The sequence below is a fragment of the Penicillium psychrofluorescens genome (genome assembly GCF_964197705.1).
Source record: "Penicillium psychrofluorescens genome assembly, chromosome: 5".
NCBI lineage: Eukaryota > Fungi > Ascomycota > Eurotiomycetes > Eurotiales > Aspergillaceae > Penicillium > Penicillium psychrofluorescens.
Genome location: NC_133443.1, coordinates 2,572,961 through 2,599,059, shown reverse-complemented (window position 1 = coordinate 2,599,059; position 26,099 = coordinate 2,572,961). Strand labels below are relative to the sequence as shown.

Here is a 26,099-nt window from a genome sequence, read left to right as displayed (position 1 = left end):
GCGTGAAAAGGGGCTTACCCCAGCACTGTCCACTCCTACTAGTGCAAAGTACATGCAGTAGCCGGGTGACGGCCAGGCGGGGACAGGAAAGTACTCTCTATCTTGGAAATAATGATGGGCGTATCCACTAGTAAATCTAACTGGTAGTCAGATGCAGATGTGACAATGATGAAATCGATGGTATTCAGTCTATCTATGCTGTGTAGTGTTTAAAGGGCAGAGAAGCGAGAAGATCCTCCATAGTGAGAATTGTCTCTAGCCACAATTCCATACCGGTAGATCAAGTGATCAGGATGCGGCAGATGGACCATCCAGTAAATTGCTTGTAGGTAAGTTACCCTGACACTATACAATACAATAACGCGTAACCAGTCGGCACGAAATGTAACTACATCTAAGTAATCTCACGGGCACTAGTGTTAATCTCATTTGTCTAGGCGTATCACAACGATACGGCCTCCCCTCTGCAGCCATTGGCTTCGTAAGCTTCGCGACGGTATTGTATCAATGCTTTGTCCTGGCTAGTTATGGTCCGCTTGGGGAAGTCGACCGATTCCGTATGCCACAGAAAAAAAGTAGTTTACGAATAAGATTAACTGAATGGGACATGTTTTTCAAGCGGGACAGCCGAGGCTGACCTGGAACTTGATGGCGCATTTTCCAAGATTTAGTTGGCCAACCCGAGTCATTCCTGGGCCCATCGGTTGGTTGATAGACAAGCTCGATAGTACTAAACGCTGAATTTTCCTTCGTATATGTGAGTGATTTCCATTAGTAAAAGGCTTTCTTCTGTTTTTGATTCAATTGACCACTCACTGCAACCTTGATACATCAGAGAGCGCCATAATGGAAGACAAAGCGAGAAACATAGTCGCCCGTCTAGCAGCATCGCTGGATACTCCCTATCATGGATCCAGCTCTATGACTCCCACGGTCTACGATACGGCCTGGGTGTCTATGGTCTCCAAAAAGGAGACATGTGATGTGATGACAACCTCACATTGGCTCTTTCCGGAGTGTTTCCAGGCTGTGCTGGACAACCAGTTTCCAGATGGGGGATTTTGCGTCAACGGTGCACAGGTCGACGGCATTCTGAGTACAATGGCAGCGGTTCTAACGATCTGCAAACACCAGAAGAGTCATCCTATCCTGGGTTGCCCGCAAGCTTTTTCTGATTTGCAGGAAAGAATCGACAAGGCACATGCGTACTTGGACCAAGCCTTGAAATTGTGGGACGTGAAGTCGACAGTGCAAGTGGACTTTGAGATCCTTGTCCCTAGCCTGCTGCGGTTGCTCGAGGAAGAAGGGCTGAGTTTCAATTTTCCTGGGCGCAAAACCCTAATGGCTCTTAATCGGCGCAAAATGGACAAGATCAAGTCAGCCATGTTTTACACACGCCACAAAACCACGCTGTTGCATTCTCTAGAAGGCTTTATTGGCAGCGTAGACTTTGGCAAAATGCCGCCCAACCTCAGCCATGGGTCAATGATGGGTTCGCCTTCGTCAACCGCCGCATATCTGATCAACAACCCCGACTGGGATGAGGAAGCAGAAAGGTATTTGCGCTTTGTCGTGGCTACCAGCAAGGGAAGCGTTCCTTCTGCCTTCCCAATTAGCGTATTTGAGCTTTCATGGGTAAGCCTTTGACTGCCTTCCAAACTCATGATTTGCAAATGATGACTGTTAACAATTCCTGTCACTCAGGTTCTCTCGACCCTGCTGAGTTCGGGTTTCACAGCCGATGCTCTTGGAACAGAGAATGTTTCAAACATGGCAGATTACCTTGAAGCTCGATTGGAGGAAAATAACGGGATCACTGGCTTTGGTAGGGGTTTTCGTTCATTGCGTTTAAATTCCACGTGGTCACTGATGAATTTTGGAAACGTAGCCCCTGGAATGCTTGCTGATGCGGATGACACCGCTAAAAGCATTTACTTTCTCAGTCTTCTTGGCCGTCCTACCAATTGTGACGCCATGTTGAAGGTGTTTGAGGAACCTAACCATTTCAAAACGTATAAGCTGGAGACAAAGGAGTCTTTTAGTGCCAATTGTAATGTGCTTACCGCGCTTCTTGGATCAAAGGACTCATTCCAACATGTCCCGCAGATCTGCAAAGCGCTTACATTTCTCTGCAGCGCGTGGGATAATGGTAAATGGGGTGACAAATCGGTATGTACATTCATCCGTGCTGATGTGATTAGCTATGACGAGCTAGCGCAAATACTAAGTAAACTACAGAATATTGAGCCCGAATATACCATGATGCTTTTTGCAAATGCTCTTGCAAGTGCCATCGAGCATTGGAATGACGGAGCATTGGAAGAACTTGGTCCCAAGCTTCTTGCATCATGGTCCTCTGATTACTCTGCAGATCCTCATCCGTACTCTGAGCTCACAGTCTGATTCTGGCGCGTGGAAAGAATCTGCAGAGATTACGGCCTATGGTATACTAACTCTGAAAGCATTGGTCGGCTTGCCTTGGGTGAGATTGGCAATGGGTTCAAAGGTTGATGAGAGCATTGACCTAGGTTCCAAGTACTTGGACGCCAATAACGACAGCTGGACTACCCCTGCCGTGATTTGGGTCGAGAAGGTAAACTATGGCTCCGCTATTCTCTCGGAGACTTATTGTTTAGCCGCGCTCAAGGCAAAACCCTCCACGCCGAACTGGACCTCCAAGGTCCTGGATCTATGCGAGGCTCCCTTGGAGAGGCTCGACCGCTTTTGCTCGTTCTTTGCACACCTGCCCATTTTCGAAGAAGAGCCTATGTGGAGGCTCCGGGCTTCAATCATCGAAGGTTATTTGCTAGCACCCGCTTTGCGGCGGGCCGCACTCGAGCTTGACATTTTCCCTTGGCAGGAGGGCAAGTATCTCGAGTACATCCCTTTTACGTGGACAACGTGCAATAACGTGGGAGGCTCTGCCCTCTCAACTCAAACTATAATTGAAATGATGGTCATTTCTCTGCTTAACTTCCAGGTTGACAAATGGTTCGAGAAGAGTACAGAGGATACGCGCCTCCAGGGCGATTTCGAGGCCCTCGAGACCGTCATCAGACAGCTATTTACCGAGGGCACGAGGGAGCGCAGAAGACCAATGCAGCCAAGTGGTCATCATAAGCGTCGCCAGCTATCAAATGTCAGTTCCAGTCTAGAGACTAACGGCAATGGTGCTTTCCATACCGAGACGAATGGTAATGGCACTTTTGATTCACCGACAGACGGCGACGAAAAGGTAGCTCTTCTCTATGAAGCGAAGAAAACTCTCTCCAATTTCATCAAATGCGTACTTCAGAAAGTATCAGCTACTTCGCCGCCAGATTATCTAACGCGGAGAGTACTGCATGAACTATGCACCTTTCTCCTAGCACATGTCACGCAAGGTGAAGATAACACGCGGCGAGCTAAGCTCGATAAGGAGCAGCAAAATTCGCATGCATACGCCCCGACAAGAACATACTACGACTGGGTGCGAACCAGCTCGGCAGATCACACTAGCTGTCCGTACTCGTTTGAGGTTTTCCGTTGTCTGGTGTCGTATTCGGCCTGCAACGGCGCTGATTGCTTCTCTGGGACCCGCGCCCAGTATCTAGCCCAGGATGTCTGCCGCCACTTGGCCACCATGTGCCGGCAGTACAATGATTATGGATCAATTGTCCGCGACCGGGAAGAGAATAATCTCAATAGCATCGACTTCCCTGAGTTTTACCCTGCAGAAACAGAAGAAGAAATAGATGAAAGCCGCAGTTTGTCAGGCGAGAACGCTAAACAAAAACTAATGGAAATCGCCAACTACGAGCGCGAGTGCCTAGAGCTTGCTGTCAAAAGGCTGCACTCTGAGGTGACCGAGTCCGTGTGGAAAGCCTGGAAAGTCTTTATTGACGTGACTGATCTTTATGGGCAAATATATGTGGAGAAAGACATCAATTATGAGGCCCACGATTAGCTGTATATTGACCCGAGAAGAAAGTGCTCTCTTATCAAACACCAGCGAGTGGTTACGGGCAGGTCTTGAAGGTCTTAGAACAGACAATAAATGAATAAGTGATGTAAGTACGCAGTTTCGGCGTCACAAATGACGGGGTTTGATTTGACACGGGGTATTTTAGATCCGAATCTCTCTCTTCTAGGAAGGTCGCAAGACCAAAAGGCAGCTTTTGCTGGACGGAGAAACAATGCAGGCCGGAAGGATCTCTGTTCATCTATAGCGTGGAGGCAAAGAGGAAGGAAGGGAGAGACAGCTATCTACATAGAAACATGCTCTGGTGGAAATATCCGGGGCACAGGCCCGAGTCCCCAGGCAGCCTGGCGGGTTTCAGCCTGGCAAACAAGCCAACATGACTGTGGCCTAGAATGCAGACGATGGCATGTTCTTGATCAGATGCTCAAATCAAAGTCGCATTTTCCGCCAAGAATTTATCCACAGATGTTAAAGAGAGATATTTGACCTTTCCGGCGGCATCTCCCCCTGGCACATGGTTTGCCCATCGATGTGCTGCTGGAACGGGACTTCCCTGCTTGATCATTGCTTCTATCTCCTCGTCTGACAGATAATGCACCTTCACATCGGTTCCAAGTGCCTGTGACAGCTTTGCGCCTAATTGCTCAACAGTGAGCGCCTCGGCAGCAAAGTCTATCTCTTTGCGAGAGTAGCTCTCTGTGTCCGACACCGCCGCTGCGACCAAAATGCCTACATCTGCCGCATCGACCCAGGGGAGCTTCGTTTCCGGCCTCCACGCCACACGCAAGACCCGGTCCTTGACGAATCCAGGAAACGTAATGGCGCTCACAGGGGGCTTCAAATTCTGTAAAAAGTGGCCCAGGCGGACAATTGTCCAGTGCTGGAATCCAGCTTCGCGGACCTGGCTCTCAAGAACGTGCTTGTTCAGCCAATACTGTCGCATTGGATGTTCAGGCCCCCAACCTGGAAATGACTCGTGTTGGCCTGTTTTGATAGCTGTTGACACAATAAAATTGGACACGGTAGGCGAGGCACGCGCTGTCTCGATGACATCAGTGCTCCGTCTTAAATCCCCCGTCCAGTCTCCTGTCTGCACCTCTGTGTGAAACACTGTGTCTATGTCTTGCATGGCTAGGCGCAGAGCTCCATTATCACCCAGGTCACCGTTGACAAGCTTGGCTCCCAATTGCTCGAGCTGAGTTGCCGCGGATGTGGTAGGGTCGCGTACGTAGGCATATACTTGGTGCCCCGCAGCGAGGCAATGGCGCACAACGCCTTTGCCTTGGTTACCTGTGGCGCAGGTGACAAGAATTTTCTTGTGTGAAGACATTTGCTCCTATACCAACCTCAAAGAACGATTTTCCCAGTTGTTAAGTTGCAATAAGGTGTGAGGAAGCAAAGCACCAACAGGTCAAGGTTACTTGTTCTCGGGAGCGAGCACTAGACTACAGGAAGGGCAATGCCCTAAGCCCCTCTCGTTCACACCTTCCCAATGGGTTCACTAGACAGAGCAAATCAAGATACAAATATGATAAATTGATGCGGTTTCAATACAACTTGAATACACATGAGCTACTTTTTTCAACCGCCGCTTCGTTGTCCTTTGTCTTCCGAACCCACGTGCCTGCGAGGTATTTATGTATAGGCCATTTACCCCGCTCATCTATGCGGTCATGCATACGATCAGTGCGCAGCGGTAAGGCAGTATATACCTTAAAGATCGGGCATACAAGCGCAGTGTAACATCGCAGTACAGTTGTCCTCACACTCATCCACCTTACTAAGAAGAAGCGCGAGCAAGGCAAAAGCTAGATAATCATGAACGACAAGATGATTGAACCGTCTACCATTGCGAAGTTCCTAGGGATGCCAATGTCTATGGAGAATGAACCAGTCAACTTAAACTGAATATAAGAGAGAGGTTTGATTAACTTGACGCTGTTAGATATAGTGCCATGGAGAGGCAAGTTTTCCTCTGATCTTTTTATCTTCTTTGTGAGAATGGTTGGCACGTTCAATAATCCCTTTAACAGCAGTCTGCGCCATCTCCACAATTTGCGACTCTTTGTCTTTCCCACCAACCACCAAAGTTCCCGCTTTCACCAGAATCTCACCACCTACAACTGTCATATCAACATCACGGCCCGTGCATCCGTGAACGACTGTCGTAACTGGACTCACTGCTTGCTCCAAAGTGTTACTGCTCCATGGTGCTGCTCCGAGCCCCCCTTGACCGTATGGGTCGATAACAACAAAATCGGCCTTCTTGCCTGCTTCAAGACTTCCAATGTCTTTATCGAGACCCAATGCCTTTGCCCCGTTGATAGTGGCCATTTCTAGGACAACTTCAGCGGGCACAAGACTAGCATCCCTGTGGACCCCCTTGTGCAGGATAGAAGCTAGGTGCATCTCCTGAAACATGTCATAATGGTTGGAACATGGAGCGCCATCAGTCCCCAGAGAGACCGTGGTATTATAGTTGTTTGCCAACATGGATGGGACGGGCGCCACACCCGAGGCCAATTTCAGGTTGGAGGTAGGATTGTGGGCCACAGATGTCTGTGTAGAGGAGAGCAGAGGTAGATCAATCTCCTCGTCTAGATTAACCATATGCGCCAAAACCAAGCGATGCGTGACCCTTTTGCATGTGTCGGAAGACGGGTTGGGCTGTGGACAGAGCTTGGTATCACGAACAAACTCCATTGGGCTGCAGTGATAGGTCTCGCGATAGATATCCAGATCTTTTGGAGATTCGGCACAATGCATGGTGATTGATATGCCATGATCCGAACATGTTGTTCCAAGTTCACTATAGGCAGACTTTGGCGCTCCACGAGGGGTTCCTGCGGCAGCCCACACGTGGATCCGATCATCAAAGTCGTGATGATGGTTCTTATGGGCAGCTAAAAGCGCTGGTACAGACATGTTAATCAAGTCTTGGTCTCGGGGGTCGGAAATAGAGAGTTGCCGATTAGTCTCTGTGAACTTGACTAGCTTTCCCTGTACAAGATCTTAGTAAAAGTCATGCCATAGAATCTTGTTTATCCTTACAAGACACCCTCGGATACCCATCTCACCCACAGCTGCGCAAACCCGATCAAATCCCGCACGATAGGTCAACATAGGATCAAGAAAACATGTAGTTCCCGTTTTGAGCATCTCCGCAATTGTCAAGCGGGCTGCATGATACCCGTCATTGCCATCGTAAACAGCCTCTAAGGGCCACACTGCGTCACAAAGCCAATTATTGAGAGGCAGATCCTCTGCCAGCCCTCTCAGCAGCGACTGGACCAGATGCGCATGGGTATTGACCAGTCCGGGAATGATGATTTTGCCACAACAGTTTATTTCCGTCGTATTGACTGGAAGAGGCTGGGCATATGGGCACTTTCCAATCGCTGTGATCCGACCGCCCTCAACACGAATGTATCCATCGCGAATAACCTGTCGCTTGGTATTGATTGTGAGAATTGTCGCACCGTAGAAGAGTTTACAGTGACTGGACGAAGGTGGTTCTGTGGAATCCATGACCGACAGATGCAACAGAGACAATAACTCAATTGATGAAGAGAGGAAAGTAAGCTATTTAATAAAAGCTATTTAGCGCCATAGTCTCTTTGCCCCAGATCTCGGCCGACGTGTTGTGGATCCCTTGTCTTATCTCTCCACAATCCTTGTACAGGACAGTTTATCGGACACACATGAAGATATGACTGTGCAAGCGATATGGCTATCATGGACAATCATAGACAATAATAATTATCAAAGACACGAATATGCTATATATTTGGGGTCATCGACGGTAGGTCAGCCAGCTGTTTCTTTGAAAGTGACAACCAATATCTAGATTTGCTGCATCAAAGTCGCTGATCTATCATTCCTCATGGATACTGATCGGAATCCGCCGGAGAAACAGCAAATGTCTCTCTCAAATTTTAATTCTTTTGATACTGGAGACAGAAGATCAGAGGTGATCGAGGTCGCGCCAGTCGCCGAATCCCGATGGCAATATCTCCGCCACCACTTCACCAGCCGGGAGGGCTGGATTGGAAACTATGTATGTGAAGATCTGTCTCACATCAAAACCAGTCTTTGCCACTAATGAGATGATCTACAGGATTATCGGTATCTGATCACTCCGAACATATGGCCACTCAACAAGCGATACAAGGATTTTGAAGCCCCATTCTATGGACTCAACGACGAAGTGCCAATTTTTCTAACAATTATCCTCGGCCTGCAACATGCACTGACTATGATCGGATCTATTGTTTCGCCACCTTTAGCTATTGCAAGCGGTGCCTTCTATCTCGACTCGGAACAATCGCAATACCTTGTCTCGGCGGCCTTCATAACCACCGGCATTGCCACGGCGCTGCAGGTGACCCGAGTACATTTGACGAAAACGCCATTCTACATTGGAACAGGGCTTCTGTCCGTTGTTGGGCCAACATTTGATGTGCTAGCCATTGCATTCAGCTACGCTGATATGCGCTACGCGAAGGGGACGTGCCCTACCTCGTCGGATGGGTCTAAACTTCCGTGCCCCGAAGCTTGGGGTGCAATGCTCGGCACAATGTTATGCACAGTTTGGATTCAGATCCTGATATCGTTTGTACCGCCTAAGGTACTGAATCGGATTTTTCCAAAGGTCGTCACGGGGACCCTTCTGTTGCTTGTTGGTGTCTACTTGATATCTAGCGGTATGGAAAACTGGGGAGGAAGCTCGAACTGCGATGGCGGGTCAGGGTATTATGCCCTCTGTCCCAGCACCTCAGCCCCTAGGCCATTACCTTGGTAAGTACGATCAACCATTATTCATTCATTCTTGCTGATCTTCTTGCCATCCATTTCTAGGGGCGATCCGAAGCTTATTGGCTTGGGATTCAGTGTGTTCGTCACCATCATTTTTGTAGAACTCTTCGGATCTCCCCTCATGCGATCTGCATCGGTCATATTTGGTCTTGCCATGGGATGTATCATCTCAGGAACGACAGGTTACTGGTCTCGCGACAACATCGACGCGGCGCCAGCAGTAACATTCCTTTGGGTTGAGACCTTCAAATTATCGGTGGATGGAGCGCTTGCGCTCCCGCTGCTGATTATGTTTATCTGTGAGGGTGTTAGTTGCATGCCAGACATTCTGGCTACTGCCGAAATATCTGGAGTTGACATTGAGGGAACCGAGTTTAACAGCCGGATTCAGGGTGGCATACTGTGTGACGGAATCGGGAGTCTGATCAGCGCTTTGGGAACTGGATTACCCATGGTGAGCCAGGCAGGAAACAATGGCGTGATCTCACTTACTGGGTGTGCGGTAAGAGTTCTTGATTACTGATGAAAATTCGTATCTCTGATTCTGTCTTAGAGCCGTCGAGCTGGATGGTGTGCAGCCGGTTTCCTAGTTCTCATGGGAATATTTGGCAAGTTTGGTGCAGTATTTGGCTCCATGCCACCCTCTGTACTCGGTGGCATGCAGGTGTTTCTGTACAGCACCATCGCCGTGGCCGGTGTCCGGGTGTTGAGCCTGGTGGAGTTTTCCAGACGCAACAGATTCATTCTGACTGCAGCCTTGGGCATTGGATTCGTAGACATTGTGTCTCCCAGCTGGTTCAGCCAGATTCTGAAATACAGCGGATCAAATGTGCGACTCGAGGGGTTCGAGCAGGGAATCAACCTTATTGTGGAGACACCATTTATTATTGCGGCGGTGATCGGTGTTTTTTTGAACGCAGTTCTTCCTGTGGATCGCACGAAGAAGAGCGAGAGTTCAGTTGAACTTCATGAGCCCACGCTTCCTTCGTGATATAAATACCACGCATCATAAATATTAATGAGTTGATGGAATTTGTGGGGCTACATGTACGTAGATGTGCACATTTCCGCCAAATGCAGGCCAATAGAATTAACAATCATCCTAACACTGTAACAAGTCGGAGAGTAATCATATAAATTCAATTTTCATCACAGTTAATCAAACTAGCTTCTTGTATTCCAACTCAATGTACTGACATAGAATCATGCAGCCGCGACAGCCTGGAGTTTCTCTTGTAGGGCGGCAAAGTTCCTCTTCATTGCATTCTCTGTAAACTGGGCGCCTGTAACCATAGGATACTTCTTGAGTGGCCCCTGAATCAGAGAGTCCTTGCATGGCTGGTTGAAGTAGGCGATGCTATATCGATCGCCAAAGTAGTCTTCCTGCTCACAGGGGGCCTTGACACGGTGGAAGGTCGACTTGAATCGGTCATCCGACCAAGACATGAGTAGATCACCGATATTGCACACGATCTCTTCAGTCTTAGCCTCTACCTTGGTCCATTCATCGCCAATGCCAAACTCGGTGACTACCTCGCGCCCGGGGCAGATTTCCAAGCCACTTTGTCCTTCCTTCTGGAAAAGCAGCGTCAGAAAATCCCAGTCGGCGTGTGCCCCAGCACGATGATACACCTTGCCGTCGGAGATTTCGGGCAGGGAGAAGTAGTGTAGAAGTCGCATAGTGGTTTGGGAGTTTGGCCGGGTGATCCCGTGGCATTCGATAAAAAAGTTGTCAGGAAAACCCAAACCACGCGCAAAGCATCGCATCAACCGCTCGGAGATCTCCTGCACACGGTGCATGAAGTTCAGTGAGGTAGCCTGGAAGCCCGGGAGATGGTCATCTTCTATCCATAACTTCTTCATGTTCTCGCCGAACTGCATCTGATAGGACTCCTTGCGGTCGGGCTGGCCGGTTGAGGGTCGGATCTGCGAGTTCTTTTCCCAGCCGACGTTGTTGGAATTCCATGGTACGGTTGCTTTGGTTTCATCGGGAAGATCGAAGAAGTTCTTGGATGTTGCGAACATGATGTCGATGTCCTCCTTTGAGAGCCCATGGTCGATAAGCGTGAAAAACCCCACGTTTTCGGCCGCATGAATCAGGGCTGCTGTGATTTCATCCATGCGATTCTCAAAGTCTCGCAAGGAGACCTGGGGGATCATGCGGTCGACATATCGAGTTTGGGAAGCCATTTGGGGTGATTATTATTTTTGAGTAATGTTTCATCAAGTGAGACTCCTGAAGCAACATGGAATATATAGGGAATACCCTGAAATCGTCTTCGGCCGAGGGCCTTTTCAAGTCGGTGTTGCATAATCGCTAGCTTAGACGTAGCAGGTGATAGCAGCTCGGCCGAGGATTTCGCGATAAGCGCCTCGCACCTTTCTCCCCTATTTTCCCTCACGGACGCCAACCATGAGCTCCGGAATCCACCGAAAACGTCTCGCCTGTGTCGAGTGTACGCGGCGAAAGGTCAAGTGCGACAAGACCCTGCCCTGTAGGAACTGCACGAGGAAAGGAACGCAATGTACCCGGCCGCGGGACCCAGAGCACTCGCGAGCCTCGAGCGTTGCACAGTTGACCGACTCCCTGGCCAGCCCGACTGCCAGCGCTTTGGGTCTCATCGATAACCTCCAATCTAGAATCAAGCAGCTCGAGAGTGATCTGAAAGAGGCAACCCACTCAGCGACCGAACACGGGTCAGCACACGATCCATTAGAAAGCCGCTCAGCCGCCCGCTCAGTGTCTGCGAATATTCCATCTCCAACACCAATTACATCGAGACAGCCTAAAAATCATTCCGTCGATCCCCCAGAGGAGGTAGAAGATGCTGCCACAATACTGGAATTTCTGGCGTGGGGTCGCCGCAAGGACCCCAATTATCAGGATGCAATTGCTCGTAGAGAGAGCAACATGTATCGTTCCCCGGGTGATGTCACGGCTGACGATGATTGGGAAGATATGTCTCAATTGCCGAACGTGTCTGGTGTGGCCATGTGCCAACTTCTACTTCCCAGCCAGCAGCAGGTCCGCCTCTTGGTCAGATACCATTGCGAGTGTTTGCTTTGGTACCATGGTTCTTTCCATACAGGTACCTTCCTACAGGAATTAGACGATTTTTATAGTAACCATAATGGCCGCATCGAGAGCTCTGGTGTCGACCTGCAATGGACTGCGCTTCTCTTCTCGGTTTTGACCGGATCAATGACATGCGCACCACGATCGGTTGCGCAATCATGGGGTTTTCGCAGTCAAGAACAAGACACATTGTCCCGGCGTTGGCTTCGTGCCATGACAACATGCTTACACCAGGCTGATTTTATGGCCTGCCACTCGCTATACTCGGTGGAAGCGATTGCCACTCTCACCATGTCCGCGCACATGCTGGGATATTCAAATGGGTTATCGGTATTGCTTGCGTCTGCGGTTCGGATTGCCCAGGGGCTTGATTTGCATCATCTTGGAGACGAAAATGACGAGCGACCGGATGGATTGATTAATCGGGAAATCGGCCGGCGCGTTTGGTGCCAGCTATGCATTCAAGATTGGTTTTCAATACCATTTACTGAGAGTTATCTGATCCATCGCCTTTGTTTCAACACGGAAAAACCACGCAACTGCAATGATGATATGCTTCCCTTATCGGAAGACCAGCCTACCGTTACCAACTACTCTCGTCTGTTCTACGACATTGCTGCTTTGATGCCAGACCTGCACGATGACTTGACCTCTTCCAATACCATGTACACCAGGTACGAAGAAGTTCTTAAACATGATCGTCGGCTGCGCAACCTGGCTACGCAACATCTGCCGGATTATTTGCAAAACGCTCCAGTAGATCCGGCATGGCCTTGCTATGTTCCATGGGCACGACGTAGCCTGGCCATCAGTTCTGCGCATAAGATTATCATGATTCACCGGAAGTTTTTGAGTTTGAGCTTTGTGAACCCCATGTTCGAATTCACTCGGAAGACCTGTGTGGCAGCCTCGAGAACCATCATCAAGGAGCAAAAGGACGCAACCCGGGATGGCGGACCCGTTCTGTGGATTCATCAGGCTTTTAGCGTCGCGGCGAGTGTAAGTGCCCATATCTGTATCGACCAAATGCTTGAGCTGACTAGATCAGATCATTCTCTGCTTGGATATGTTTCACCACTCAGTAACGGAACGCGAGGTTTCAGAGCACCGACAATTAATAGAAGACGGAATTGAGTTACTGTCTCGGTATGAATCAGATATGATTGCAAAGCGTGGTGTATCTCTCTTGAAAGCAATGCTTGCTAGTGAGCGAAACACAGTAAATCCGCAAAACAGACTCGTCGACCCGTCCGAAGGTCAACGCATGCTCTACAAGGGTCTCGTGAACACAAGTTCAAATGAGCCGAGCATCCCTGCCATTATCAGAGCTTTTTACCAGGGGGATCAAGAGCTATCTACACGGGAGGAGAGGCAAGACCGATGGTCGGAGCTGATGTCGAGCGAGACCGAGATGCTGGCACCTCTAGGGGTTGAATGCCCCGAGGGACTTGATGATATCCTAAACTTGGCATCGAACTTCATGGCGTAAGACAATTTATAAGTGCCCATCAATTATTCGCAATGTCTTATGATCTGGTTTTAATGTAAACTCGTTACATCGCCTCCCCCTTGCCTGACTTATTCCTTTACGTAGGAGTGAGCGCTCAGCGAGCGGCTCACGCGTGATTTCAAAGCCGATCGCTACTTGGGGTGGCAGGTTTGCCGTTACTAATATTACATATGAAGGGCTTGCTTCTTCGAAGGAATCTGTCTCAAGTAGTTGTCTTATATTTCGAAATGAAATCGGTCTAGTCAGAAAAAGAATAACAGTATAATACGCCCCATATATCCAATTCACGCCATAGCCATCATACGTAAAACGATCTATACTTCCCTAGCCAGGGGAATCTCCCCAGGCTTCTCCTCCACCCGATTCCTAGCATTAGACGCAGTCCCAAGCGCAAAGCTCCCATCATCGCAGACCGGCCACTCATTCGGCCTTAGCCAATACAGATCATGCGCCGGCTCGCCCTTCATCATACCTCCTAAATCGAACGGATCCACAAACGTCGCCCAAGTAGACCTTCGGTCAACCCAACCCGGCCCAAGACGCTCAGTGCGCCCGTCCAGATCAAGGTATCGGTTCTTTTCATTGGGCAGAGACCGACCGGGATGAAGGACATTGAGCCACCAGGTGAAGACGAGCATGGGCCCGAGCTCGAAGGCATAGAGGAACCACTCGTGGCTAAGAATAGGCCCGCAGTTCTCGCGGCATGCGAGGTGGGAGAACATCTCGAACGCCTCGACGGCGCGAAAGATGCATCGCAGTAGCACGAGCGTTGAGGTACCGTACAGGGTGATGCAGAGCTTGCGCACGTTGCGAGGAACTTTCCCTGCGCGAGCACAGCGGCGGTGCACTGTCGCAACGATTGCAATTACGACTGTTTCGACTGCACCCTGCAGGATCAGGCCGACGGCAATGAGCGTTCCGCCAGCTTTATACTCCGAGAGGTTGGACCCGGCGGAGGCATTTTTGGCGGCTCCGGCGACTGTCATGCTCTCAACGGCAGCGCCAATGTAGACGAAAGTGATGAGCACACGGTTCGGGTTGAGAACTGCGTGCACGGGCAAGTAGTTCATCAGCCGACCGACGATGTTGTAGGCGGAGGCTGAGTAGATTGGTGGCCCAACGTAGATGAGGACGGTCTGCACAATATACAGATTGACGTTGGCAGGGTGATAGCTGGATATGCAGCGGACGATCCATCCTGTCATGAAGAGAACTCCTCCCCAACAGATCCAGAACGTGATACGCCAGAATTTGTAGCGGATATTTTGCCAGATGTGTAGCGCCCAAGATATGCCAACGAGGGCAGCAAACACCGCGGGTAAGATGTGGCTGGGTTGGTAGATATAGAGACTTGGTGCCTCGTTTTGTGTAGTGTTTGTAGTCATGCTGGTTCGCTCAGTTGCGAGAAGTGGACTTGAAGACGAGAGTGAAGATGCGAATGAAGGGAAGGATATCCACATCCCTTTTATATCTACCGATCTTCAGCTCTTCATCGATGAGGCATATCCTGCGCAAAAAGCATGGCGCTAGATGGATCCAGAAAAGGTTAGACGGACCCTATTTCGCCCTGTGAATGAGGCGAAGCCGGAAATTGTAGTCCCCCCCGATCGGACCAATCACATCTTTCGTTCCAAGCCTTGCGGCGGCAGGTAGCGCCAAAACGGGTTAGACTGCAGCCCGCATGGCGATGACGGCGACGGCTGAGATCTGCTCTTTGCGGCCCCTTCTCTCACTTCAGACCCTATGCAATAGTGTCAAAGAGCCAGTTCGTTTTAGCACTGCCACTGGCATTGATTGAAATTGCCACAATCTCTCAAGCGAGGGTCTTGCCGAGCCCCTCCCTGGCTGACACTGAATCGGCAGTAGATATCCCCCGCCCCCACATACCAAATGCCCGGTGTACCCTCGGGGCGGGCATGCGATGGGTGTCGCAAGACAAAGAAAAAGGTAAGCCTTGAATTAGCTGCATTTGATGGAGCCCAGCATTTACGACGTGATGAAAGTGCGACGAGAAACAACCCGCGTGTTCGCGATGTATTCGCCTGGGGATGCCCTGTGTGGGGTCAGGCCAAAGAAGATACAAATTCAAGGAAGGAAATCGATTTTCGAAATCCCCGAACAGCGATGACGGGATTGTGGAGCGCAAGACGTTGGCAATGAACCAGGTGCAATTTTTCGCTGCTTCCCCTTCGCCAACGCCCAGCAACGAACTGGCCCAATTGTCCAATGCCTTCGTACAGACCATTAAAAGAACCGCCGATCTAAGGTATAATCTCTGGTGGGCATTTGGCCTATTCCTCGAAGATATCCCGCGACGTCTCGGTTCCAATGAAGCGTTAGACCACTCCGTCGATGCATTGACCAGCGCACACGCAAGTTTTTGTATCGACCGCGTCCCCTCAGTGGACGCGCTGGCGAGATATTCCCGCGCTTTGAGGTCGCTTCGTTCTTGTCTTGACGATCCTGCCACGGCGCAATCATCTAGCACGCTTGGCGCGGTCATGGTCTTGTTATCCTGTCAGGGCTTCATCGGCGGCGGAGTCGGAAGTTCCTTTACCGGTCATGCCGAAGGCGCCACGCGCATTCTCCAAGCCCGAAAACAATTTCTTCCTCGTGATGAATTTGAGAACAAGGTGTTTTTGTCTTTGCGTGGTACTGTGGTTCGTTCTTCTGCCTTCAAAGGTTTTAATTTGTGCTGATGGTGTTGTTCAAGCTATTCGAGGGCTTATTTAACCGGAATATTTCCCTGAGCCCCCAAGAATGGGATGATTTGGTTGCCAATAAATTAGACGGAGAAACTCCCGAGGCCCAGACTCTTCAATATCTTTCACGGGCACCAAGCATATTGCGACGAGGGAAAGAGGCATTACGCTTAGGCCACGACATCACAGGAATTCGAAACGAGACACGATCGATCTATGAGGCATGCAAAACCATCCTGGACGAATTAAAAGCTCGAGACACAGCAGGTACACTTCCCGGTGTTGGACCAACATCACCGGCTATGACCACAATACTACACGCCCACGTCCAACGCACCTACGGCATAGGTCTTGCCATCACCATCTTCTTTAACGGCATGATAAGCGCATTAGATCCAAACGACAACCTCCTTGCATCTGAAACGATATACTTGGCCCATGAAGTTGTCTCTCTGGCCTACCGTTCTGAAATTTATCGGCCGATAGGCGCTGGCTATCTTGTTATTGTGCTTCATATTGCGTTGGCGCGGACCACCGATCCGCCAACGCGGGAATTACTTGAATATGCTATAGAGGAGTTTCAGAAGGACAAGATCTTTGGAACTGACAAACTTGGTACGCGCGATGAGCTGGAAAACACTGCTCGACTCATGCGGTTTGGTATGACTCCTCTAGCAGATACTATAGCAGATACGATAGACATTTGATTGTGCTATTCATGCATCGGTCTTAATAAACTCGTCACATAATCTGGTTTAGAACGGAATAACAGCTGGCAATTAGTCAAATTCCAGGTAATTTACAGAACCATACTCTACGTAGAGCGGTATAATCATATTTAACCGTGTTGGTCAACTATATACTAGAGCGGGAATTTTTGCATAGGGGCGCGCCAGGTCCAAGCTAGTAGACCGACGGGAGAACTAGGGGAATTCGGCTGCCACTGAATCGAATACTACGACCAGATGGAATAATGAAGCAATCGAACGTCTGATTATAATCGAATAATGAGTGTGTTATACGTGGTAGAAGATCTAGACTACAGGAATTCTCCCCTCGATCATCGCGGTGCCTTATCTGTAAGGCCTATATTATCATATAGGTACTAGGCGTTAGCCTAGCTATATCCCTCCCTAGCTAGTCACGAGTCGAATCTAGCTTAGAAGACTGTTATTCCCTTCCTAAACGTATAATACATTTTGCGCACATTCCTAAGCGGCCCTCAACTCTTGATTAGCTATTCTAGAGAATTTGACTAGTACTAAAGAAACAACATTTGCCGAGGCCATGATGACATATTAATATCATGAAGCCGCTACTACGGGTTTTGATTCTTCCTAACTAGACTTCTACACTCTCCCTAATTATGGATACGTCTATATATACGGATGCCGAGATTCGACTAACTACTGAACGAAATCGAAAATATCTACATGATTTCTAGACAACGCCCTGGCTGAAGAAAGCGTCATCATCATGATCTGGAAACATTCGCCCCGTAAGAAAGTACTGAAACCATTATTTACATACAACGAAAGGCTAAGTCCTTACTCGGGGGTGTAAATTCGCATGGATTGCCTGAAAAGACTATAATAGAATCCTGAGCACAGGCGGCTTGGCTTGGCAAGGCACGAACTGATTGTTATATTTCTTGGCATTGTTCCTTGTGGGGGCACTCGCCATCGGGCGTTGTTCTTTTGCGCTTGAGCTCAACCAGTCTAGGGCTAGATGGGTATGAGTTGGAGCATATGACCATCTCTGTAAGAAGCGCAGGATTACAGTAAAGGTTCGAAAGCTAAGTCTGTCCTACTTTACTCCGTACAGACGCTGTCAATCTTGAACTAGATCCTAACATTTCGCTAAACAGGTGGGCGGCGAACAAAAGGGGTCCGACTTGGCGGTACTCTTGGTGGAGTTCTTGGCGAAACGAAGTCGAGATATCTTTATACAGTGCCGAGCAAAAGGATAAATCACCGCTCGTAGACCCACCTATCACTATACTCTAGGATAGGCTTTGTTTTGAAAACTAATTACTAGTATTATTTGATTATCATAGACTACACCCAATTCGCATGATTAAATATTAGGGAACATGCAATTATCAAGCTCACAATGACGATGCCGCATCGCGTGCAAGTAGCGATTGAAGCAGACGAATGATACACTAAATACGTACATAAATGTGTCGGCAATCCAGTTTCTTTTGAACTGTCATTTATTTTTATTATGCGCTAGCGTGCCAAGCCTGCTAACGGTGATTCAATCTTCTGTCCTCCCGCTGTACGTCGAGTCAAATAGGCTTATTTTCTTGGCTAAAAGGCACGGACTTGGCGAGAGGGCTAAATTTCATAAACGGGGCCATATTATTTATTACCTGATCCTGCATCGGAGGAAGGGGTTGAGCAAATTTCTACATCTGTTTCTTTTTATAGATTGCTATAGATGCTACGAGAAACAAGTATAAAGTAAATGGGGGTCTGCGGTCGCTTTTGGTTTCCCGGCCATATCGTTATTCCTGGATCTACTTGCAAGTTCAGTACGTCAATATGCTTCCTCGAGCTGTGTCTTCGATACTTCTCACGATATGTCTTGTCATTTTCGCCCTTGATCAGCATTGTGCTGCCTCTGCCCTCAAGCGTTCGAATCTCCGTATTCATGATGGCGGCGCGACACCTACACCTTCCTCCACGTTCATCCCAACCCGGACTCGGCAATCGAGTCGAACAAAATTGAAAACCATACTTCCGACTTTACAATTGAATGAGGAGAAAGCAAACATCAAAAAGAAGCCTAAGAGCGCCTGTCGAACTCGCAAACATGGTGACGGCACTGCGACTATCCTTACTACGAGTCCGCCTATAACGAATGCTGCAGGAGTCCAAACGGCACCACCCCCGCAAGGCGCATCGACGATCACCTGCGCAACACAAGGACCAATACAAGCGATGGGTCTCAGCGCAGCAATTTGTCTTTGCCCTAATGACGGCTCAACTCTATCTCTCCCTGTCCTCACCGTCCCCTTGTCCGGGAGCTACGGCCCGGAGGCCAGTTGTGCATATACAGCTATTCCAACGTCGGCTACGGATCTGAATCCAATCACTTCCATATCGTCTAGCACCTTCACCTCGGACGATTGCTTCGCTTGCACGGTATATGGAATGTCAGAAGATGTTCCGACTTGCACAAGTATGCCTGCATGCACGCCAGTGCCTACAATTAAAGTCACCTGGTCGAATAAGACTTTACCTTTTGGTGATTTCATCGACGCGGGTACAGAATATGAGCCAACAAAACAGAAGAGAGATGCCTCGAGTTCAGTAACGGATATAAGTGATGTCACTAAACGGTTGTTTGATGGGTTAGTGGCAGATGGAGGGGCATGTGCGGCGACGTCCGGAAATTGTGACAGCACAAAATCTTTAGTGTTCGATAACGTGGCCACTACTAGTGGAGAGGGAGTAGACTTCTACAAGGTAACTGTTGTTGTTGATGATAGTTCCTTTGTGGATCAAGGAAAACTATACGAAATGCTAGTCTCAGGGCTCACTATGTGGGCACTGGTGGCTTCGAGGAATTGTCAGACAATCAGTTACAAGGCCGATGCGGACGACACAGAGTCTGGGTGTGGCCAAGGGCCCGTTCAGAAACGCTCAACACTTCAACTATTTTCAGCGCTTGAACTACAAGGACTGGAAAAGCGAAGTCCGATCAGCCCTGGTTCAGACGGCAACATACAGAGTGGGCACATGCAATGCACCTACGAAGCCCAAATCTGCTCAGCACCAAATTCTTTCCGTAAGTCGCTCGTTTCAATCTTATCGATGTCTTCACTTCTAAGGAGAAAGTAGACGTCGTTAGTGGCCCGCATGACGACCCGTATCAAAACTGGATAGACGTCCAAATCACGTCAGAGCTAGAAGGTCAGACAGGTATGACATGTAAGGAGCTCTTAAGCGTGACCGAGATGGCGATTGTTGGCTTGGGATTGTTCAATCCAACACTCGCAGCTGAAGCTCAAGTCAGTTCAGCGAGATTCATCGCCATGTGTACGCTCGCTCAAGCTGCATTGAAGGGATCTACAGACGCAGGGGATTATATACCTTCACTACAGAGTTTGACAGCCTGGGCGGTTTGACATTGTGGGCCTAGAAGGGGAAATTATTGATTCGTGTGGTAGAGGTGCGCTTGTAACGAGAATACGATTGTTTCATAAAATTCCTGTGAAAGGACATAAAGAATGTAATTACAAAGTCATTCAAGACAACTCTTAACAGAATAAAGTCGAATTTCTGAATGACCAAGCCATAGACATTGATGCTCATATAATCAACCTGGTCCCATATCTTCACAGCGGTAAATAACACGATGCCTCCACTGGTAATAGGATCCGCAAAGTGAGCAAAACCATCTACGTCGAGTATCACAACTCCCGGGCGGACAGTAACTAGTATTCAGACCGTTATGACTGGCTCTTAGACTGTGACCGATCCTGGTGTCACTACAATTGAGGCCGTTACCTGCGCCGAGGCTACACAACCAACAATCGGGAAGACTTCCCCTTCGGCAGAGACAGATCCATCTTTCCACCCAAACATATGATCTCTAACCGTCTGTGCAGCCCATACAATGCACCCCAGTCGACCATTGATCTGTGTTACGAGGCAGAAGCGGCCACTGCTGATCTCAATGTACATCTATATCTGCGGAGCTTCAGACGTAAGAGTCGCAATGCCGGCCGAAGATTCACTTCAAAAATTCTCATTCCAGTATTCCTAGAGTCTTCATCATCCCTTCAAGGACTCTACCTAGAATATTCCATGGAGATTTACAGTATTTTGCTTTGGGGTAATGTAATAATTTTGTTTTGTTCCATAATGTGCCTATACAAAAGACCGTCTGGGTAATGATAGGCTGCCGTGGCCACATTTGCGTCTAGACGAAATTTTATACAATCCTGTTCAAATTTTGACATTTAAGATCTACGTCAATTTAGTGTATTCTTGGGGTGAAATTTTTTCATTAACAACTGCTCCTGCATACATACATCTAGCTAGTGGAGCGGGAAACGTTGCACAGGGGCGCGCCAGGTCGAAGCTGGCAGACCGACGGGAGAACTAGGGGAATTCGGCTGCCACTGAATCGGATACTACGACCAAACGGAATAATGAAGCAACCGAACGTCTGGTTATGATCGAATAATGACTGTGTTATACGTGGTCAGAAGATCTAGACTACAGGAATTCTCCCCTCGATCATCGCGATGCCTTGTCTGCAAGGCTTATATTATCACGTGGGCACTGGGCGCCAGCGCGGCTGCAATACTTGGTTTGAAATTGATCGACACTTTAAGCGCTTGCTCGGCAAGCGCGCCTTCAAGACGAAGCAGGAAGAATCCAAGTAGTAACAGAGGTCTCCGGAACATTGCCGCTCCAGGTCTCTCCGCTTTCCGTCGTGACTGTCACATAAACATCGTTACCGAAAGTATTCTCAATCACCACCGTTCGAGTGCCATCCGGGTTCAACGAAGCGACCGATTGAACACCGGTACCTCCAGAGTAAGTATAGCTCCCGGTGCCATCCAGCACAATGGCACCAGGGGGCATGAACTTGCTGAACTGTGCCATCATATAATAAGCCGTGTTGAAGGTATAGTCACCGCCGTTGACAGTGACCAAGCCCTGGCAGGTATCACAGCCACCGCTAGAAAGATGGGGGCCATCATCGGAGTTTGTGCCCAGAGTCCAAGCCGCAACGCCAGAAGCCCAGTTCTGCAGAGGCCCCATGGTAAAGTCGGCGGCTTGATTCCATGATCCGGATGCCGGGGTCCAGCATTCTGTCATGTACTGGTTGACGTTCGGGTTGGTGTCGTGGAACTCGGTGAGCGTTGTCCAGTTAACGTTGGTCGCATAGCAATGCCAGGCAACGGTATCAACGTAGTCACTGGCCGTGTTGATGACAGTTTGAGGGTAGGAAGTCACATCTAGTTATATCTCATGAGCAAGTGTGTCGACTCCAAGAACATTTGTACATACCCGTGTTGTGATCATACGCCCAGATATCTGTATCCAAGCCAGCACTGGCAAGCGCAGGACCAACATAGTTCTGGATGAGTTGCGCCGACTCATCCGCAAAGACGTACATAGTGGGATATCCGGCTTGGCTGTTCAACGGCTCATTCTGGATCGTGATTGCATCGATATGAGCCCCAAGGTTCTCGAACGCTTGGATATATTTCACAAAGTACTGGGCAAACGCACTGGAGTATCCTGTACTTCCAGTGCCAGCACTGGTCGAGTAGCCGTCGTTCAAGTTGTTATTGTCCGTGTTTCCGTCGATCACACCATTCAACTTCATCCAGCCCGGGGCACTCCAGGGAGCTCCAAAAATGGTCAGATCGGACTGCAGCGTCTTCATTGAGGCCAGCATGGTTGCCATTGCATTTCCGCGATCGCCAAGGCCGAAATTTGACAAATTTGGGTCGGAGCTGTTTCCATTGTCGTCGTAGGTGTATGCCGGATCACCAGACAAGTCAGAGGCTCCTATGGTATGGCGCATCAAAGCAAAGTCAGCGCCAGAGGAAGTCATCAAATCATTAAGTAGTGTCTGGAGCGTCGAGCTGTCCAACGTGTTGAAGGAGGTTACAGTTGCATCGGTGACGGCGGCGCCAAATCCGACTATGGTTTGTTTGTGTCCGGAGGAAGTATCGTCAATAGTCAGCTGCCAAGTCGATTCAGAACCCGCGCTGCCATTGCCTTGGACTGGCGCTGCAATGGAGGACAGTTGATAGTTGCCGCCGGAATTGGAGCAATACGCCGAGGCAGATGATGCTCTCTTTCCGGGCATAGCATGGCTCAACCCAGCGAGGGCAAGAGCAGTACTGAGAGGGATGAACATGTTGACCCCTGCAAGATTTGTCAAGTTGACTGTATTTAGAATAGCGAGCTTGTTGACGGTATCCAGTTGCCAGCGGTCCCTTTGCTCTCTTATACAAGGCTCACGGGAAATCGGCCTTGATTAGAGTTACGAAGGTTGATGTTACGTCGCCACCAGCTAATGCACATCACACGGCAAAAAAGCCGGCTTAAGCAGGTAGACCAGTTTCTCTTTTAGTGTCCTTTGCCACACCCCCAAACACACTGTCTCGTCAGGGGTCGATGGACCGTAGTTAATCCTAGTCGATTATTACTCCGCTTTCTTCATGCCCCGCAAAAGCAACCATTCACATCGCGCACAGCCCCCGACTGGAACACGCTAACGATGCACCCTGAATATTAGTCTCGGCGCCTACTTGTAGTATCCGAAATTACTATTGGATAGTGACAATCGATTTATGCATGGAGGTTGCTTCCGGAGTCAAATTCTTTATAGAGTGCATCTTCTTTCTTGGCCAATTAGCACCGTTAGTGTGTTGCCTAAATGTCCCGGACTTTTAACGAAACCAAAACCCCGGATTCGCTTGGGCAAGGTTGCCGAATATTACAGTTTCAAGTAAGTCCGCCAAGGCACTAGAATGTTCTCAACACCGCAGCATTACGCATGTCCCCGGGCATCTAAGAGGACATACCATTATGTGGAGGTCGATCTTTTGATCGCGGAGTATCGGAAGTGATACCTGCTCAATTGGTCACTGAGTTACATCTGGAGTATTCAGGCTAATGAATCAGACTAGGTGATAAGCTTAAGTACAGTAGCATTCGAAAACAGTTTATCCCCAGACACTCACGCTTTGTTTCCCCGCCCGTAGCCGATACCACGCTAGTCCTTGCAGCCGCCCATATCAGCACAACGCCGGGAGAAGAGCAATAACTCGCGCCAAAGCCGACACCTATATCACCCCTTCTGTCTCGCCAATACGCACCACGTACTTAATAGCTGATGCCTTGCCCGCCTTAAGATCCTGCAAGGCTCCTTCAAGTCCAGCCAATCCACCCGGGCGCACTTCATATGGGTGTCCCGAGAACCAGCCCTGCGCCAAGCCACGGCCAATAAATTGGAAGAAAGCAGCGCCAAACTCATTATCCTCGACTGTCTTGCCTGCTGCGGGAGGCATGTGAACCGAGCCCGCTATAGTTTGACCCACGATAATTCCCTCTGGGGGCTGGTAGTCAGCGCTAAGCAACATGGTGGTGACCTCCCCAGGCGCGGTTATAGTCGCGCCGATATTCTGATGACTTCCATGTTCGCCTACAGCATCGAACGCGTAGTGTATCGATCGTCCACCGGTCGCTTCCTTGATCTTTTCCCGAACGACATCGTCACCTTCGCGATAGTCGACTATCGTATCACCTTTCTCACGATCGATGAGAGTTTCGACGAAAGCGCTGCCTTTGCCCGCTACCGTGATAAGCGGGTGGATATTAGAAAGCCGGGCAAATTTGATCGCAAAGGCTCCAACTGCGGTCGCGCCGCCATATACAACCAAAGGCAGAGGCTCAGTGGTCGGATTCCAAGGAAGAGGCAGTTTTAGGCGCTGATAAAGACCGAGTGCGGCTGTTATAGCAGCTAGCGGAATAGTGGCCGCCTCTGACCGCGTCCTCATATTACTACAGTGGAAACATATGATCGGGGCATGCTTACCTTCAAAACTAGTTTGGGCAGGAATATGAAAGGTCGTGTACTCGGGTGCGATCGCATACTCCGCGTAGCTGCCATGTGGTTTCATCACTTGATGAAACGCAGCGACCTTGTCGCCTTTGTGAAACCCTATCACGCCCTCCCCTACTGCCTCAATGTATCCAGCGATATCATCTCCTTGATTAGTAGGGGTTCCGTCTGATGGCCACCAGGGAGGTATCTTCCAGTCCTTAGGATTGGTGCCAGAAACGACCACGCGAATAAGGACCTGCCCAGCTTTCGGATCGGGAATATCGGTCTCTTGGACTGTCAGTAAGATATTTTTGTCCACAAATGCCTCCTTCATGGTTGTTGGCGATTCTTTTGAATTGTTATAAGGCCAAGTATATCTGTAGTAGCTTGATGCGCTGTTGTTGATTTATAGGATGAACGTCCCTGCCCCGCGATGGCCCCCGAGCTATATTTGTAAGCATGTGTTATAAGTTAACAACGTTACTGTGTGCTTATGTTCAATTAAGCTATTAACCAGGTCGTCTCATAATTAGGACTCCATAAATCAAGAAGCCATAGGAGCCAGGATGTGTACACTACTACTGCTGGATGCATCCTGACAGTCGGAGTGGGTTTTATTCTAGAATCAGGCATTCAGGCACCAAATCTTCTTCGGATTGCTCAGTCCCGAGGTGAGCTGATCATATTTGACCCATTAGTAATTGCTTATTCCTGACTTACTGTAAAACTCCCATTCAACTATTTCATTCTCTGAAGAATATTCAAATTCAAAAATTCATTGCCAACATGACATCAAAGGGCATGGTCTTACCGGCCCACCCTTACTACCCGATCAACCTTGAGATCGCGAGTTATCTTGCCAATGAATGGGACACATTAACGCTATTGTTTATTTTTGCTACTGGATGTACTGCTATATTCTCAGTCACCTACCTGGGGGTAGTGAAAATTCACCCACGCATATCATCTGGTGACTTATGGACGATCCTTTGGTTTGTCTTATGTATCACGACCCAACTATTCAAATATATAGGAAATGAAACTGAATCACATTAGGCGGTTGCATCCACCTCTTCTTAGAAGGCTACTATGTTTATAATTTCAAACATATGTCTGGCATGCAGGATCTCTTTGGGCAACTCTGGAAAGTGTATTCGCTGTCTGATAGCCGATATCAAACTCAAGATGCATTCGTGTTGTGCATGGAGGCTATCACTTCCATTTGCTGGGGACCTCAGTCCTTTATCCTCGCATTCATGATCATGACACAAAATACTCTCCGCTATCCATTTCAAATCGTCGTTTCTCTCGGTCAACTCTATGGTGATGTTTTGTATTATGCTACCAGCATGTTTGATCACTATATACTGGGACTGTCGTACTCGAGACCAGAAGCGGCAATCTTCTGGGGCTTATTTGTGTTCCTCAATGCCTTCTGGATCTTTATCC

At 48.9% G+C, this 26,099-nt stretch overlaps 8 protein-coding genes across 8 annotated transcripts; 2 read left to right on the top strand and 6 right to left on the bottom strand.

The window, feature by feature from the left end:
- Positions 1 to 921: 921 nt before the first annotated feature.
- PFLUO_LOCUS8254 (uncharacterized protein) lies at positions 922 to 3,946 on the top strand (the record flags this gene model as incomplete). Its single annotated transcript, XM_073785971.1, has 4 exons — positions 922 to 1,635; positions 1,705 to 1,825; positions 1,889 to 2,169; positions 2,372 to 3,946. 4 exons carry the CDS (start codon positions 922 to 924, stop codon positions 3,944 to 3,946), a joined length of 2,691 nt encoding a protein of 896 aa, XP_073642273.1.
- Positions 3,947 to 4,385: 439 nt separating this feature from the next.
- PFLUO_LOCUS8253 (uncharacterized protein) lies at positions 4,386 to 4,904 on the bottom strand (the record flags this gene model as incomplete). Its single annotated transcript, XM_073785970.1, has 1 exon — positions 4,386 to 4,904. The coding sequence occupies one exon, from the start codon at positions 4,902 to 4,904 to the stop codon at positions 4,386 to 4,388; it is 519 nt and encodes a 172-aa protein (XP_073642272.1).
- A 998-nt stretch (positions 4,905 to 5,902) lies between these two features.
- PFLUO_LOCUS8252 (uncharacterized protein) lies at positions 5,903 to 6,727 on the bottom strand (the record flags this gene model as incomplete). Its single annotated transcript, XM_073785969.1, has 1 exon — positions 5,903 to 6,727. One exon carries the CDS (start codon positions 6,725 to 6,727, stop codon positions 5,903 to 5,905), a length of 825 nt encoding a protein of 274 aa, XP_073642271.1.
- A 3,252-nt stretch (positions 6,728 to 9,979) lies between these two features.
- PFLUO_LOCUS8251 (uncharacterized protein) lies at positions 9,980 to 10,966 on the bottom strand (the record flags this gene model as incomplete). The annotated part of the gene is made up of 1 exon (XM_073785968.1): positions 9,980 to 10,966. One exon carries the CDS (start codon positions 10,964 to 10,966, stop codon positions 9,980 to 9,982), a length of 987 nt encoding a protein of 328 aa, XP_073642270.1.
- Positions 10,967 to 13,676: 2,710 nt separating this feature from the next.
- On the bottom strand, positions 13,677 to 14,567 carry PFLUO_LOCUS8250 (uncharacterized protein; the record flags this gene model as incomplete). Its single annotated transcript, XM_073785967.1, has 1 exon — positions 13,677 to 14,567. The coding sequence occupies one exon, from the start codon at positions 14,565 to 14,567 to the stop codon at positions 13,677 to 13,679; it is 891 nt and encodes a 296-aa protein (XP_073642269.1).
- A 951-nt stretch (positions 14,568 to 15,518) lies between these two features.
- PFLUO_LOCUS8249 (uncharacterized protein) lies at positions 15,519 to 16,771 on the top strand (the record flags this gene model as incomplete). The annotated part of the gene is made up of 2 exons (XM_073785965.1): positions 15,519 to 16,022; positions 16,076 to 16,771. The coding sequence occupies 2 exons, from the start codon at positions 15,519 to 15,521 to the stop codon at positions 16,769 to 16,771; spliced, it is 1,200 nt and encodes a 399-aa protein (XP_073642268.1).
- A 4,665-nt stretch (positions 16,772 to 21,436) lies between these two features.
- On the bottom strand, positions 21,437 to 22,958 carry PFLUO_LOCUS8248 (6-beta-D-glucanase neg1; the record flags this gene model as incomplete). The annotated part of the gene is made up of 2 exons (XM_073785964.1): positions 21,437 to 22,044; positions 22,097 to 22,958. 2 exons carry the CDS (start codon positions 22,956 to 22,958, stop codon positions 21,437 to 21,439), a joined length of 1,470 nt encoding a protein of 489 aa, XP_073642267.1.
- A 931-nt stretch (positions 22,959 to 23,889) lies between these two features.
- On the bottom strand, positions 23,890 to 24,726 carry PFLUO_LOCUS8247 (uncharacterized protein; the record flags this gene model as incomplete). The annotated part of the gene is made up of 2 exons (XM_073785963.1): positions 23,890 to 24,587; positions 24,642 to 24,726. 2 exons carry the CDS (start codon positions 24,724 to 24,726, stop codon positions 23,890 to 23,892), a joined length of 783 nt encoding a protein of 260 aa, XP_073642266.1.
- Between the last annotated feature and the right edge of the window lie 1,373 nt (positions 24,727 to 26,099).